We start from the raw sequence: 14,654 nt of genomic DNA, 5'->3' as shown, positions 1-14,654 counted from the left end.
TGTAAGTATCCACTGAATACAGAAACATGGGAAATCCTGAGACCATAGCAAAAACCATTACCTAGAGAGTTGATCCAAATAAATAATATAAAAATGTCACAGAACCAAAGGATATGGGTTTTTGGATTGAAAGAACTAACCAAGAGGCCAGCAAGATGAAAAGCACAGGGAAAACCTGTATCAAAATGTATATCACCGGGCGCCTGGGTGGCCCAGTTGGTTAAGTAACCGCCTTCACTCAGGTCATGATCCCAGAGTCCCAGGATCAGGTCCCACATTGGGCTCCCAGCTCCATGGGGAGTCTGCTTCTCCCTCTGACCTTCTCCCCTCCCATGTGCACTCTCACTCTCTCTCAAATAAATAAATAAGATCTTAAAAAAAAATGTATCACCATGAACAGGGAGGGTATTAAAAGAAATCTTAAAAGCTATGATAAGGGACGCCTGGGTGGCTCAGTTGGTTAAGCGGCTGCCTTCGGCTCAGGTCATGATCCTAGCGTCCTGGGATCGAGTCCCACATTGGGCTCCTTGCTCGGCAGGGAGCCTGCTTCGCCCTCTGCCTCTGCCTGCCACTCGCCGGTGCTCTCTCTCCTCTCTGACTAATAAATAAATAAAATCTTTAAAAATAAATAAATAAATAAAAGCTATGATAAGACCTGGCGATTCAGAGACCTGTACCCCTGGGGATAAAAATATATTATATATTTATTTAAAAAAATTTTTAAAAAAAGCTATGATAAGAAAAAGACCACAAAGAATCACAAAACAAAATAGCATGGACTCTTTTTTTTTTTTTTTTTTAAAGATTTTATTTATTTGTTAGAGAGAGAGAGAAAGAGAGAGAGCGCACAAGCAAGGGCAGGGGCAGAGGGGAAGCAGGTTCCCCACTGAACAGGGAGCCCCGATGCAGGGCTTGATCCCAGGACCCCGAGTCAGATCACGACCTGAGCCAAAGGCAGATGCTTTTTTTTTTTTTTTTAAATAGTTTATTTATTTATTTGGCAGACAGAGATCACAAGTAGGCAAAGAGAGAGGGGAGAGCAGGCTCCCTGCTGAGCAGAGAGCCCGACAAGGGGCTCAATCCCAGGACCCTGAGATCATGACCAAGCCGAAGGCAGAGGCCTAACCCACTGAGCCACCCAGGCACCCCACCAAAGGCAGGTGCCCCAGATAAACTTATTTCTGAACTAGAATTCTATAACCAAACTATATATCAAACATGACATTATTATAAAGATGTATTCAGAAAGACGAGGTTTTTTTAAAAAGTACCTTCCCATGGATCCTTTCTCAGAAGACTTACTCAAGACTATATAAAACCAAAACAAACAGGAAACTCCAAAAGGAAATACAAAGCATTTAAGACACTCCTAAATGGGGCGCCTGGGTGGCTCAGTGGGTTAAAGCCTCTGCCTTCGGCTCAGGTCATGATCCCAGGTCCTGGGATCGAGCCCCACATCAGGCTCTCTGCTCAGCGGGAAGCCTGTTTCCTCCACTCTCTCTCTGCCTGCCTCTCTGCCTACTTGTGATCTCTATCTGTCAAATAAATAAGTAAAATCTTAAAAAAAAAAAAAAAAAAAAGACACTCCTAAAGTGCCTGGGTGGCTTGGTCAGTTAAGCATCTGGTTAAGCGTCTGCCTTCAGCTCAAGCCATGATCCCAGAGTATGGGATTGAGTCCCACATTGGGCTCCACGCTCAGTGGGGAGCCTGCTTCTCCCTCCCTCGCAGCCCCTCTCCCTGCTCATTCTGTCTCTCGCTCACTAGCTCTCTTTCAAATATATGAAAATTTGTAAAAAAAAAGTGTCCAACTCTTGACTTCAGCTCAGGCCATATCTCAGGGTTGTGAGATCCGGCTGTCAAGGCTCTGTGCTCAGCAGGGAGTCCACTGGAGATTCTCGCCCTCTCCCTCTGTCCCTCCGTGTACTCATGCTCTGTATCTTGCTCTCTTTCTTTCTCTCTCTCTCTCCCCCCCCACAAATAAATAAATCCATTAAAAAAAAAAAAAGACACTCTGGAAGCAGTTTGAGCTCCCAACACTTCTAGGAAGAAAAATTATAATCAATTATTGAGAAATACTAAAAAGACCTAGAGGTAACACATATGCATAAATAGGAAAACTCAATATCAAAGATATTAATTTTTTCAAAATTGATTTATAATTTTAATAAAATCTCTCCAAAAAAACACAGTGGGGTTCTGTGGAACTTAAGCTAATTCTACCATGTACACACTAGCACTAAGAACCAAGGATATACTAGATACTGTTGATGAATAACATGGGGAAGTTGTCCTCTAGCAGAGGACTTATTCTAATGCTTTCCTAAAAAGTGAGAAATGGTACAGAAACAGAAACAGATCAATGGAAGAAAATCGAGATCACAGAAACAGATGTTATATAATAGGACCCTGTAAAGTAGTGAGAAAAAAAAGTTTACCTCTAATGATGGGTTCTGGGATAACTGGACATTCAGACAAGGTAAAAAAATGGAATTAGAACCCTACTTCAAACCATTTATAAAAACTTATACAAGGTGAATTGGAAACTCAACTGTTAAAGGCAAAATCATAAAGATTTTAGAAGACAATACAAGGGGTTATCTTCATGATCTCAGGTTAGGAAATAATTTCTCAAACACAATACAAAAAGTATTAACTGAAACGAAGAAACTGACAAATTGCACCACATTAAAATCAAGAACTTCCTGTTCATAAAAGGGCACTATAAAGAAAATGAAAAGACAAGTCACAAAATAAGGATATGTTTAGTAAATGGTTAAAATCCAGAATACACTACAAATAAACAAGAAAAGGGCATCCAATAGGAACATGAATTAAAAACTTGAACACAAAAGAGGAAATCCAAATTACCAATAAGCTTATAAAAAGAGTTACTTAATAGTCAGAGAAAGATGAATTAAAACCATAATGAAAAACGTCACATCAGATTGTCAAAAATTAAAAATTCCAACAATACCAAATATTGAAAAGAAGATGCAGAGCAAGGAAATACTCATACACTCCTGGTAGGAATGTAAATTGATAGTTTGGTATCACAAGTGATATTAAATTTACACCACTCTATAACCCAGCAATTCTCCTCCAGAGTTAACTCTTAGCAAAACTTATATATAAATACACCAGAACTGTGTATAACAGCCCCAAACTGGAAAGGAATGATATATCCATAAATAGTACAATGGTAAATAATGGTGATATAATCATAAAAAGGAATCCAGGCAAAATGGAAATAAACTACAGCTGTAGGTGATAAAGATGAACTTCACATGCATATTTCACTTTTTTTTGAAAAAAGACACATGCCCATCAGGGCCATAAAAAGAATCACTTTCATCCAGCACACAGTCAGGAATTCAGTTTCTATTCAATACATGATTTTATGTCAATCCAAACATAAAAAACTGTGAGAGATCTTACGTATCTTCGTTCATAAGTATAGTGCTGAACATAGTCAAAGGAATACAACTGTATGACAGAAAAATGTTTCAAATAAACTAAATATGTACATGAGATGATTGCCTTTTCACCATTGATCTTTGGTAACAATTACTAATATTTACAAGCAAATGACAGAATCAATTTTAGAAAGTTTTCTACTACATACTACTACATACTACTACATATTAAGGTTTGCTAGCTTGTTCCTCCATGAAGAGGAAGTTTATAAATTTAAAATTTCTAGAGATCTTGGAAAACAAAAAAAAACTTCTAAGAAAAAGGCAAAACAGGCCAGTTAAGCTTAAATTTTAAGTTTTCTTTAAAAAAAAATCTCCAAGCCCATTCCCTGGAAGTACAGAATAGTGAAATGAAAAAGTAAAATGCAAAGAACACATGCTCTTTTTTTTTTTTTAAAGATTTTATTTATTTATTTGACAGACAGAGATCACAAGTAGGCAGAGCAGCAGGCAGAGAGAGAGGGGGAAGCAGGCTCCCTGCTGAGCAAAGAGCCCGATGTGGGGCTCCATCCCAGGACCCTGGGATCATGACCTGAGCCGAAGGCAGAGGCTTTAAACCACTGAGCCATCCAGGCGCCCCAAGAACACATACTCTTTAAATATCACCCTAAAATAGTAATCAAACTCACAAATATTATCTTTGACACAATTTTGTAGTGTTCAACTACATGGAGTAAGTCTCTTATTTTTTCAGAAAATTTTCAATTGATGTTTCACATCAATTTCACATCAAGAAGATATGCTACATTTTGCAGAAAGTGTCATTAAAAAATGAAATCTCCACAATCTGCCTGTGCCATGGGAAAACAAGAAAATGGTTTACTCTCTTTGTAGGCCCTTTTTCCTGTCTCATCCCGTATTTTACTTCTGAGCTCTAAATGTAATAACAGTAATTCCTACCACTCGCTGAGCCCTTTCCACATGCCTTACATTTATTCCTTTAATTCTCACACGCTGACAAGCAAGTCTTACTGATGAGAAAAGTGAGACATTGAACGGTTAAGGAACTTTGTCCAAGGTCACAGGCTGCTACTGAGAGAGCCCACACATATAGTCCAACTCCAGAGCCAGTGTCTTAATACTACACTTGTTTCTATTTGATAAAACATTTATACCATGAAAACTGCCCATAATCACCTACTGCCTTCTAACTACTGGATTCCAGATGCCCTGAGGATTTTTTTTTTTTTAAGATTTTATTTATTTATTTGACAGACAGAGATCACAAGTAGACACAGAGGCAGGCAGAGAGGCAGGCAGAGAGAGAGGAGGAAACAGGCTCCCCGCAGAGCAGAGAGCCTGATGCGGGGCTCCATCCCAGAACCCTGGGATCATGACCTGAGCTGAAGGCAGAGGCTTTAACCCACTGAGCCACCCAGGCGCCCCCTGAGGATTTATTTTTGCCTTTCTTAGATAACTGAATACTCACAGTATGATAGTTCGTGAAGGAATCTAAACAAATGTTTAGGGAAATGCAGAATTTTCCAGCTAAGAAAATGAAGACCCACAGAAGTTAAGTGTTCTGCTCAAGACCACAAAGCTTGTTTGTGACAGCCAGCACTAGAAGACAATTCTTGACTACCAAAAGTGATCTTCCCACAGCACTAAAAGCTCTTCCTATCTTACTTACACTATAATCTCTTGCTGCAACCCATACTCTGCCCTCCACACAGACACTGAAGTTTATTTTGCCAACTTTGAGAGCATAGGATAGCTTCAATAACATTCACATGCAGGTAACATTCTTTCAATCCAACAGTTACAGAGATGCACTATGTGCTCAGGCAGTACATGAATATCACACAAATGTGTATCATAATTCTGGGCCCCAGTTTATCATTAACTACAACATGTAACAAGTGCTACAGTAGCCATGTGCCAACATGTTTTGAAAGCATACAGAGAGGAGAGGCTATTCCAGCTTAAGTGAAAAAATAAGGACCGGGAGCTGTGACAGGCATTTGAGGCAGGGAAAAGGCAGAAGTGTGATGATACTTAGAGAAAAATGTTATCATTTCCACCAATGGGCATTAAGGAAAAAACAACAGTAAGTACAGGGTCAGAAGATGAGAGTTAAAATCTAGACTGTGACTTAAGTGACTTTAAAATTTTTCTGAGTCTCAGGGTCTGGGGGTGGGGGGCCGAATTACATGAAAGTGACTTAAAAACTGCAAAACCCTGTATAAAAGTAAGTTATTTATGTTTTCACTTCTAGGCAACCCTGTGGGTCCTTCCTCCTGAACTGTGTCTCATAAAAACCTCACCCTTCAGGATGAAAATATTCCAATGACATCATTCATATACTGCTTATGAAATAACAAACAGTTAACGCTAATCCTTCACGCTGAGACATCAAAACTCAAGTGAAATAAATACATATAAAAATATGTCTGCATACATGGGTATTTTTTTAAAATTTCTTAAGCACTAGTACTGACTTCTAGTCAATGACTGCTGTAATTATATTTAGAAACTAGTACCAGATGCAGGTTTTCTTCTGGAAAATTTCTATCAGAAATTCCATTCCGTTTTATAGCATGCTGTCAAGCAAGCAACTGAAGAAGAGCCTGCAAGCAGCAACCACTTTGCTCTCATCCAAGAAGACTGGTTGTGTATTAGCCATTGATAAAACCAAATACATGCCCTGGACCCTGAAAAGGGAACTGCTTTAGTCCAAGCCTATAAATGAATGGGAACGGCTATAGACAAATATAAATCCACCGAAAAGCAAACTGAGTTTCTGATTTTAAAAACCAGACCCCTCCTTTAAATTAACGAACACCGTCATTTCCTTTAAAGTTTGACAGAGGAGACTCTATAACTCTGCCTCCTTTCAGCAATTAGTCTCGACTACAAGCAGGCCCCATTTTGTTCAACCTTACCCCCTACGGTCTTAGCTACTCCTTGCATGAGAACCTCAACAAAGTTCTAATGTACCTTTACGAAGTCAAAAGAAGGGGCAAGAGACGGGAAACGGACCGAGGGAGCGAGAAATCCTCGTGCCACTCCGGACCCGGGGCAGTTTTATCTTACAAGTGCAACTTCCCGTTTTCTCCTTCTTACCTTGTACACTTTTCCAAAGGCTCCGTCCCCCAGTTCTCCTATAATTTCCCAAAACTCCTCGGGGTTCAGATCCCTCTTCACATGTTCGTATTGCTTCTTCTTCTTCTCGCTCCCCAACTTGAAGATCTTACGGAAATTGAAGAAGGACATTTTTCCTCCCGGCAGAGTTCCTTGCACTTAAGGACTAAAAGCAACAATAAAAGGCAAAGTTTCTCCTCCCTCTTCTCCGCGCGAGCCCGGCAGGCTGGCGGCGACGGCGGGCGCGGGCTTTCCCGGCTCCCGCCGCTCCAGCCGGGCCGGGCCCGGGGAGGGCGGGGCGCGACTCCGGCTCCGGCCCTCGGGGCGAGGCGGGGGGGGGGGGGGGGGCTTTGCGGGCTGCACGGGCGGCCCCTCCGCCGAGCCCGGCCCGCGTGCCGCGCGGGTGGGCGCCGGGCGCCCGGCCGGCCCTCAGGGGGCGGCACCTGCCCGGACGCTAGTCCCCACCCGGGCCGGCCCGACGGGTTCGAGCGGTCCGGACGCCCGCGGTCGCCGCGGCTTAGGCCCGTGTCACGGCGAGTCTCCTGGGGCGGCGACCACTCCGCGCGAGGGACGCGGCCGGCGGCCTCCGAACCGGGCAGTCGACAGGCCGAGCTCTCCCGCCTTGGGCCACTAGCCCAGGGTCGCCTCCGCAGCCGTCTGCTCCCGCGGCGCGAGGCCCGCGCGTCCCTCCGGCTCTGAGGCGCCGCCGCCGCCTCGCTCACTCCCCAGCCCACACAGCCTCGTCCTGGAACGCGCGCAGACGCCGACGCCGCAACGCGCCCGCGCTCCCTCGGCCGCGCGCCCCGCTCACCGCGCGCTCGCGCGGGGGCGTCCCCTCTGGCCCCGCGCACGCGCGTTGAGCTCCGCTTAGTGGCGGCCGGGAGGGGCTTGCAGGCAGCCTGGAGGGTCGTGCAGTATGGGCGCCGGGATTTCTAGCCTATTGACGGTCGCTCCGGGTTTGCCCTCCAAGTCCCGAATCCTTGTCAGCCCACCGCTCTGGTGGCGTTGCCGGGTGGACTCGATCCTGTTGGTTGTGCTAGCCGAAAATTTTTGTAAAGAGGAAAGGGGAGCTGATGTTTGGGGCCCGAAGGTGGAACTTTTCCTCTCTAAGGGCTCCCAGGGTATTGTGAGAAGGGAATCTGTTTTGTGGCTGGGAGCTTGGGAGCCAGAGCTTGCCAGCTCTGTGACCTTGGGCGGGTAACCTCTCCGAGCTTTAGTTTCTTCATGGTGAAATGCAGACCCGGGAGAGTTGTGGCGAAGAATAAATGAGGCAATAGATCTAAGCCCTTAACATGCTGCCTGCACAGGCAAACGCTGTTTTCGTTCTTGCTGTTGGTACAAGTGTGCGAGTAAGAGAGGCATTGATACATAAATACAGCTTAAGCCCACTTCTCAAGTGATGACCGCGACACTCCCTTGAGGGTCATCTACCTTCTCCTATCCACTTCCACAGTCGTAACCCTGGTGCCACCCTTCGTGACTCCATCTGAACCACTGACTAAGAACTTCACTTCTTGACCTGGCTCCGGCCCCCTTGGGCAGCATTAGTGGAAGACTGCCTAGGGCCGCGATGTGGGCGTTGGCTGGAATCAGCCGCTGGTGACCTGCCTTCCCCTCCTCCCGCAGAAGAGAGCTCTTTCAGGGTAGTGATTTGTTGCTCATCTTGGTATCCAAGAACCTGGCAACAATCCTGACATATAATGGGAAGGCAGATCCCTGGAAGAAAGGAAGGAAAGAAGGAAGGAAGGTTGGTTACTGGAGCAAATGTTGTGTTGCTATCTATATAATATCCCCTCCCAACCATTTTGCCCTCCAGCCCCAAAATGGCGTAATAAACTCCTCTTTCAGTAAGGTTATGATGATTTTGTTTTTCAGGATCCCCTTGTCTTTCAAATAGTTTTATTGAGGTATAATTGGCATGCAATAAGTTGCACGTATTTTAAATAAACATTTAATGCTTTGAAAAATGTATACACCTGTGAAAACAATACCATAACCCATTCTAATTAGTGTCGTTTATGTAGGTGGCACTACATGTAAAGGTAACATACTCATTATGGAAAATTAAGAAATGCGCAAGGAATAAAAAGTACTGTAATTTTACCATCCAGAGATAACCATTGATAAGATTTTATTAAACATGCAGTATTTCCAAACAGAATTTTTTGGCTGTGCATTAACTTTTTTTTTAACAGGGATAAAATTGTATTGCATATAAGAGTTTACATCCTGTACTTTTCATATTCCAGTATTATTAGTAATTATTTTCTTCCATTATGAGATATTTAGATTACTTAGAACCTTTCTCTGTTTTAGATAAAACATTGATAAATACTTTTGTTCACAAATACTTTTCCACATATTTGATTATTTCCTTGGAATAAATTGCCAGAAGTAGATTTGGGTCAAAGGGTATAAATGTTTCCTTTTTTTTTTTTTTTTTTTTTGTTCTTTTCCAAACGGAAAAACCTTTACTGTTTTCTCAAATTAAAAGAGAGCAAGCATATCTTTGTTGTAAATTAATTCAAATAATACAAAAATTATAAACTACACAGCTGCCTGTCATTCTCTCCTCCCGCTTTCCCCTCCCCAACTTCACCTCCATCCTAGACACTGTGAAATTTAAGTCTATGAGCATCAGGGAACTTGGGGGTTGGGTGTGTAACAAAAAAGCTCTAAAACTCAATGGTGGTCATTTTTTAAAGATTTATTTATTTTAGGGAGAGCACATGTACATACACAAGAGCATGGAGAGGGACTGAAGGGGAGGGAGAGAATCCCAAGCGTACTCCCCACTGAGTGCAGAGTGTGAAGATGGGAGCCCCACAGGCCACCAGATCCCACGATCATGAGACCATGACCTGAGCTGAAACCAAGAGTTGGCTGCTTAACTGACTGCACCATCCAGGCACTCCTGGATTGTGGTGATTACTGCACAACTCTATACATTGACTAAAAATGATTGGATTGTACATTTACAATGGGAAATTTTATGGTGTATAAATTAAATCATAATAAAGCTGCTTTTAAAAAGTTAGATAGACTTATACAGATATATTTAAGCATATTTTTTCCTATGCATACACTTTTTAAATATAAAAATAGTGTCCAGGGGGCACCTGGGTGGCTCAGTGGGTTAAAGCCTCTGCCTTCGCTCGGGTCATGATCCCAGGGACCTGGGATCGAGCCCCACATTGGGCTCTATCCGGCTCTCTGCTCAGCAGGGAGCCTGCTTCCTACTCTCTCTGCCTGCCTCTCTACCTACTTGTGATCTCTATCTGTCAAATAAATAAATAAAATCTTTAAAAAAAAATAGTATCCAGTATGGATCATGGACATCTTTCCACAAAAAATAGATCAGTTTAATCCTTTTTAATGGGTGCAGAGAGTCCCAGTGTACAACTCTACCATAACTTATTTAACCACTTCTTTACTGTTACGTGTATAGGTAGTTTCTAATTTTTGGTCATCATAACACTGCAGTGAGCATGCATGTGCAAACATCTTTGTATTTCTTTTGTGTATTACATTTCCTTACTACAAAATTCAAGTAGAATTGCTGGGTCAAAGACTATATTAATATTAGAACTTCTTTTTCCCAAATTAGCCTCTACAAGGTTGTGCTAATATATATTCTTACCAACCACGTATGAGAGTGCCAGTTTTACCATACCCTCAATAGCACCAAGGTATTGTCCCATATTCTTAATGTTTGCCAAGCTGATAACCCCAAATAACCTCTAATATGCAATTATCTGATAATTAGTGGTGTAACCCCTTTCCATATGTATGTTGGCTGCCTTTATTTCTTACTCATCATATCAATCAATAATATCAAATGATGTTAGTATTGTATCAACGAGGTGATGAAGTCCAAGATGTTTTGGTGAGATGATCGTGGAGTTAAAAATAGCTTATACATTTTTTCCATGAAGTTATAGCCACAGAAATTATTTAATAATACCAGAGGAGATGTCATGTAGACAGATTTAGATTTTCCCAGTTATGACCATGGTATCGAGATGTTAGTGTTATTTATAAATTATAAATTATAATTTGGCTTCCTTGAATTTTTTAACCCTTAAAAGTGAAGTTTAAGCAGTGGCCATGTATTCATTTAGTACACAAATTTTGGCTCCACTCACCTTAAAAATAGTTTAAAGCATTCTCAATAACGAGATGACTAACCTTCACGGATAACCATTAGGATATCATCAAAAATTGAAAATGTATTGAGTGGTTACTACATGCCAGGATAAGTGCTAAGTGGTTTGCACCCATCATCTCATCTCAACCTCCTATCAACCCACTGAGGCCGGTGTTATTGCTGACCTGATAGAAAAGAAAGGAAAATTGAGACAGAGTTAAATAACATGGTCATTGCCTCAGAGGTAATAATGGCAGATTGGAACTTAAATCTGAATCTTGGGAAACCATACTCCCTAGCATTTAGCAACTCCTTTGAGACTGTTTCCTTAGCCTTTCTGAGCTTCTGTAATAGCTGCCTCACAGGACTGTTAGCACTGAGATTTCTTTCTCCTGCCCTTCTTAATTTGAAAACATACTCTCCTCACTGTCTCTGTGTCTTTAACTCCCAAACACACACGTATGTGAGTCTGTATTTCTGGGTGTCTATGTATGTGAGTATACGTGTATGTATATTTGTGTATGAGCATGCATACATATATTGTGTGAATGTATGTAGAGATATGTGAATATATGTGTATATGGGTATGTGTGGGTACTTTTCTGTGTGAAAATGTGTATATTTGAGCTGTCTGTGAAGATATGTGTATGTTTGTCTCTTTAGGCCAGGGCACTTTGAAGGCAGGGACTGGTTCTTGTTCACATCTTTTTACATCCCATGTGTCAAACTCAGTGTCTTCCAATTCCATAAATTTTTGTTGAATAATGAATGAAACGGAAAGAACTTTATACCTACTGAAAGTAAATTACATGTCCATTTTTTTCCCCCTTCCTTATTCCTGACTTAGGCACTAAATGTACCAGCACGTTCTTTAAATACTACTGCATAGGTTGCATGGAAGTAGCAAATTCCTTTGGTGTTCAAGTGCTCTATGGTGTAAATACCTTTTTCTGTCCTTGTGGAGTTATATTTTTAGAAAGCATTTTTTCAGGTATTTTAAGAAAATAACCTGCAATTATAGCAATTATTCTCCTAAAATAGGATTGCGTGTCTTTCGGGAATTCCAAATCCGATTTTTGGTTATTTTTTCCTATGTTAAAGTAAACAAATCACCTGATTTAAGCTGTTTTTGTTTCAAAAGGAGAATCTAAAAATATCCTCCTTTCTACTTCATCTTCCCTTTTGCGTCATACAAAATTGGTACACTCACACTCCCACCCTCTCCTCATTCCTAGCTACTTCTGCTGAAATGAATCATAAGCTTTTGGCAGTGTAATGACAAGTCTTAACATGTTCAGATCTTGAGAAATTAAAAAATGAAACTGTACAGACATACTTCTTTTACAAGTGGTATTCAAATTACAGTTTTAAAAATGTAGACACTAACATCTTTTGAACCATAAAGACTTGAATGGTCAATATGGAATTTATTTCATTCAGACATTAACTAACTGCAGAATTCGAGAAGTCAGTCCTCTGGGGTTGATGAAGCCTTTGTGCTATTTTATTGCTCCATACTCTTATGTATTATATGTCTTCAGTCTTTGTTTCATAAGATATATGTTGGATGTGATACTTTAGAGCACTGGCTCAAATTGTTTGTCCCGTCATTAACTGGTTCTAAGGGCAAGTCACTTCTCAACACTGAGTCTTTTTTTTTTAAGATTTTATTTATTTATTTGACAGACAGATCGTAAGTAGGCAGAGAGGCAGGCAGAGAGAGAGAGGAGGAAGCAGGCTCCCAGCTAAGCAGAGAGACGCGGAGCTCTATCCCAGGACTCTGAGACCATGACCCGAGCCGAAGGCAGAGGCTTTAACCCACTGAGCCACCCAGGCACCCCTCAACACTGAGTCTTACACATGAACTTCAGTTTTTAATAGAGATGGCTTCAGGGAAATGAAACCATTCAGAATCACCCAGAAAATAGGAAAACTGATCAGGTAAGATTTTTGTAGCAGTTTGCTTCTTCAGAATGATCAAATAATCTCTAAGAGCCCTTGCAACTATAAAATTCTGTTTTCATTGTGAACCTAACTTCAGTTGCCTTACGTATTAGTACCTGTGTCCATTTTTCTTTTTTCTTCTTTTCTTTTAAGATTTTATTTATTTGACAGACAGAGACCACAAGTAGACAGAGAGGCAGGCAGAGAGAGAGGGGGGAAGCAGGCTCCCTGCTGAGCAGAGAGCCTGATGCAGGCCTCGATCCTGGGACCCTGAGATCATGACCTGAGCCGAAGGCAGAGGCTTAACACACTGAGCCACCCAGATGTCCTGTGTCCATTTTTCTGATCTAATTGTGACTGAAGAGTAAATAAATGCAGCTGGAACTCAAGAAAGCAGGGAGTGTCTGTCAAAAATCATTGAGAATCCTATGTACACTGAAAAAAATTTTTTTTTATTCTGAGAGAGAGAGAGGCGGGGGAGGAGCAAAGGGGGAGAATCTTTTTTTTAAAATATTTTATTTATTTATTTGACAGACAGAGATCTCAAGTAGGCAGAGAGGCAGGCAGAGAGAGAGGAGGAAGCAGGCTCCCTGCTGAGCGGAGAGCCCAATGCGGGGCTCGATCCCAGGACCCTGGGATCATGACCTGAGCAGAAGGCAGAGGTTTTAACCCACTGAGCCACCCAGGCGTCCCAAGGGAGAGAATCTTAAGCAGGTGCCACATCCAGTGCAGAGCCCAAACTCACAACCCTGAGATCCTGACCTGAGCTGAAATCAGGAGTCAGGTGCTTAACTGACTGAGCCACCTAGGCATCCCTGAAAATTTTTCTTGAGATGACCCTTAATAAATTTACCAAGTGAGGGACGCCTGAGTGGTTCAGTCAGTTCAGCATCTGCCTTTGTCTCAGGTCACAGTCTCAGGGTCCTGGGATTAAGTCCCACATCTGGTTCCCTGCTCAGAGGGTCTGCTTCTCCCTCTTTGCCCCCCGCCAACTCATGCACATACCCGCTCTTTTTCTCAAATAAATAATATCTTTAGGGGCACCTGGGTGGCTCAGTGGGTTAAAGCCTCTGCCTTCGGCTCAGGTCTTGATCCCAGAGTCCTGGGATCGAGCCCCGCATCGGGGGGGGTCTCTGCTCAGCAGGGAGCCTACTTCCCCCACTCTTTGTCTACCTGCCTCTCTGCCTACTTATCATCTCTGTCTGTTAAATAAATAAATAAAATCTTTAAAAAAATAATATCTTTAAAGAAAAAAAAAGAAATTTACCAAGTGAGTTGGGAAATCCTACTACATGCATTATCTAGGGAGGGAGGGATATTTTCAGAGTAAAGTCAATGCCTATCTTCTACGAGAAATGTTCAGGCTTTTGCTCTAAAGAAATAACTTCCCAGGTCCTTGCTACCTTCTTGCACTCTTTCTCATTTCCTCTTCTACTCTTTCGGAATCTGACATCTCACCCAGGTTTTTAATGAAAACTTTGTGACTGCAAGTTCTTCTTTCACAAAGCTATCACAGCAATTACAAACCACAGTTTGTGGTTTATTACAGTAAATTATTAACACAATTATGAGACACTCCCCATTTGTCTGGAAAATCACAATCTTCTCTATTTCCATGGCTCACTTTTCATATTGCTACATGAAGAAATTAACCAATATAGATTCCTATTAGAAGTATATTTGTTCTCAATATATATCCCTGTGAACTTCATTTCTAACAAAAATGGACAGATTATTTGTGATGGAGTGTTCAGCTGAATACAAAATATGTATCCCATATTGACTCTTTAAATAACTATTTAAAATCAGGGCCACCCAGGTGGCTCAGTCAGTTGAGTGTCTGACTTGATTTCAGCTTAGGTATTTATTTATTTATTTATTTATTTATTTATTTATTTATGATTTTATTTGAGAGAGAGAGATTTTGCATGATGGGGGGAAGGGGCAGAGGGAGAGGGAGAAGCAGACTCCCTGCTGATCAGGGAGCCCTATGTGGGGCTCCATCCCAG

At 41.8% G+C, this 14,654-nt stretch overlaps 1 protein-coding gene across 3 annotated transcripts in view; it reads right to left on the bottom strand.

Moving 5' to 3' along the window:
• SLK (STE20 like kinase) overlaps positions 1–6,712 on the bottom strand; it is a 61,911-nt gene extending 55,199 nt beyond the window's left edge. For 2 of the 3 annotated variants that reach the window (XM_046026870.1, XM_046026871.1), the window contains exon 1: positions 6,537–6,712. In XM_046026870.1, the coding sequence (XP_045882826.1) occupies positions 6,537–6,686 (150 nt within the window). In that variant the 5' untranslated portion in view covers positions 6,687–6,712. The remainder of the gene's footprint in view (positions 1–6,536) is intronic. The other variant, XM_046026873.1, reaches the window with a different exon arrangement.
• Positions 6,713–14,654: the final 7,942 nt, after the last annotated feature.

This window comes from Meles meles, chromosome 13 (assembly GCF_922984935.1).
Source record: "Meles meles chromosome 13, mMelMel3.1 paternal haplotype, whole genome shotgun sequence".
Classification (NCBI taxonomy): domain Eukaryota; kingdom Metazoa; phylum Chordata; class Mammalia; order Carnivora; family Mustelidae; genus Meles; species Meles meles.
Note: the sequence above shows the minus strand (reverse complement) of the source record. Positions and strands in the feature narration are given on the sequence as shown.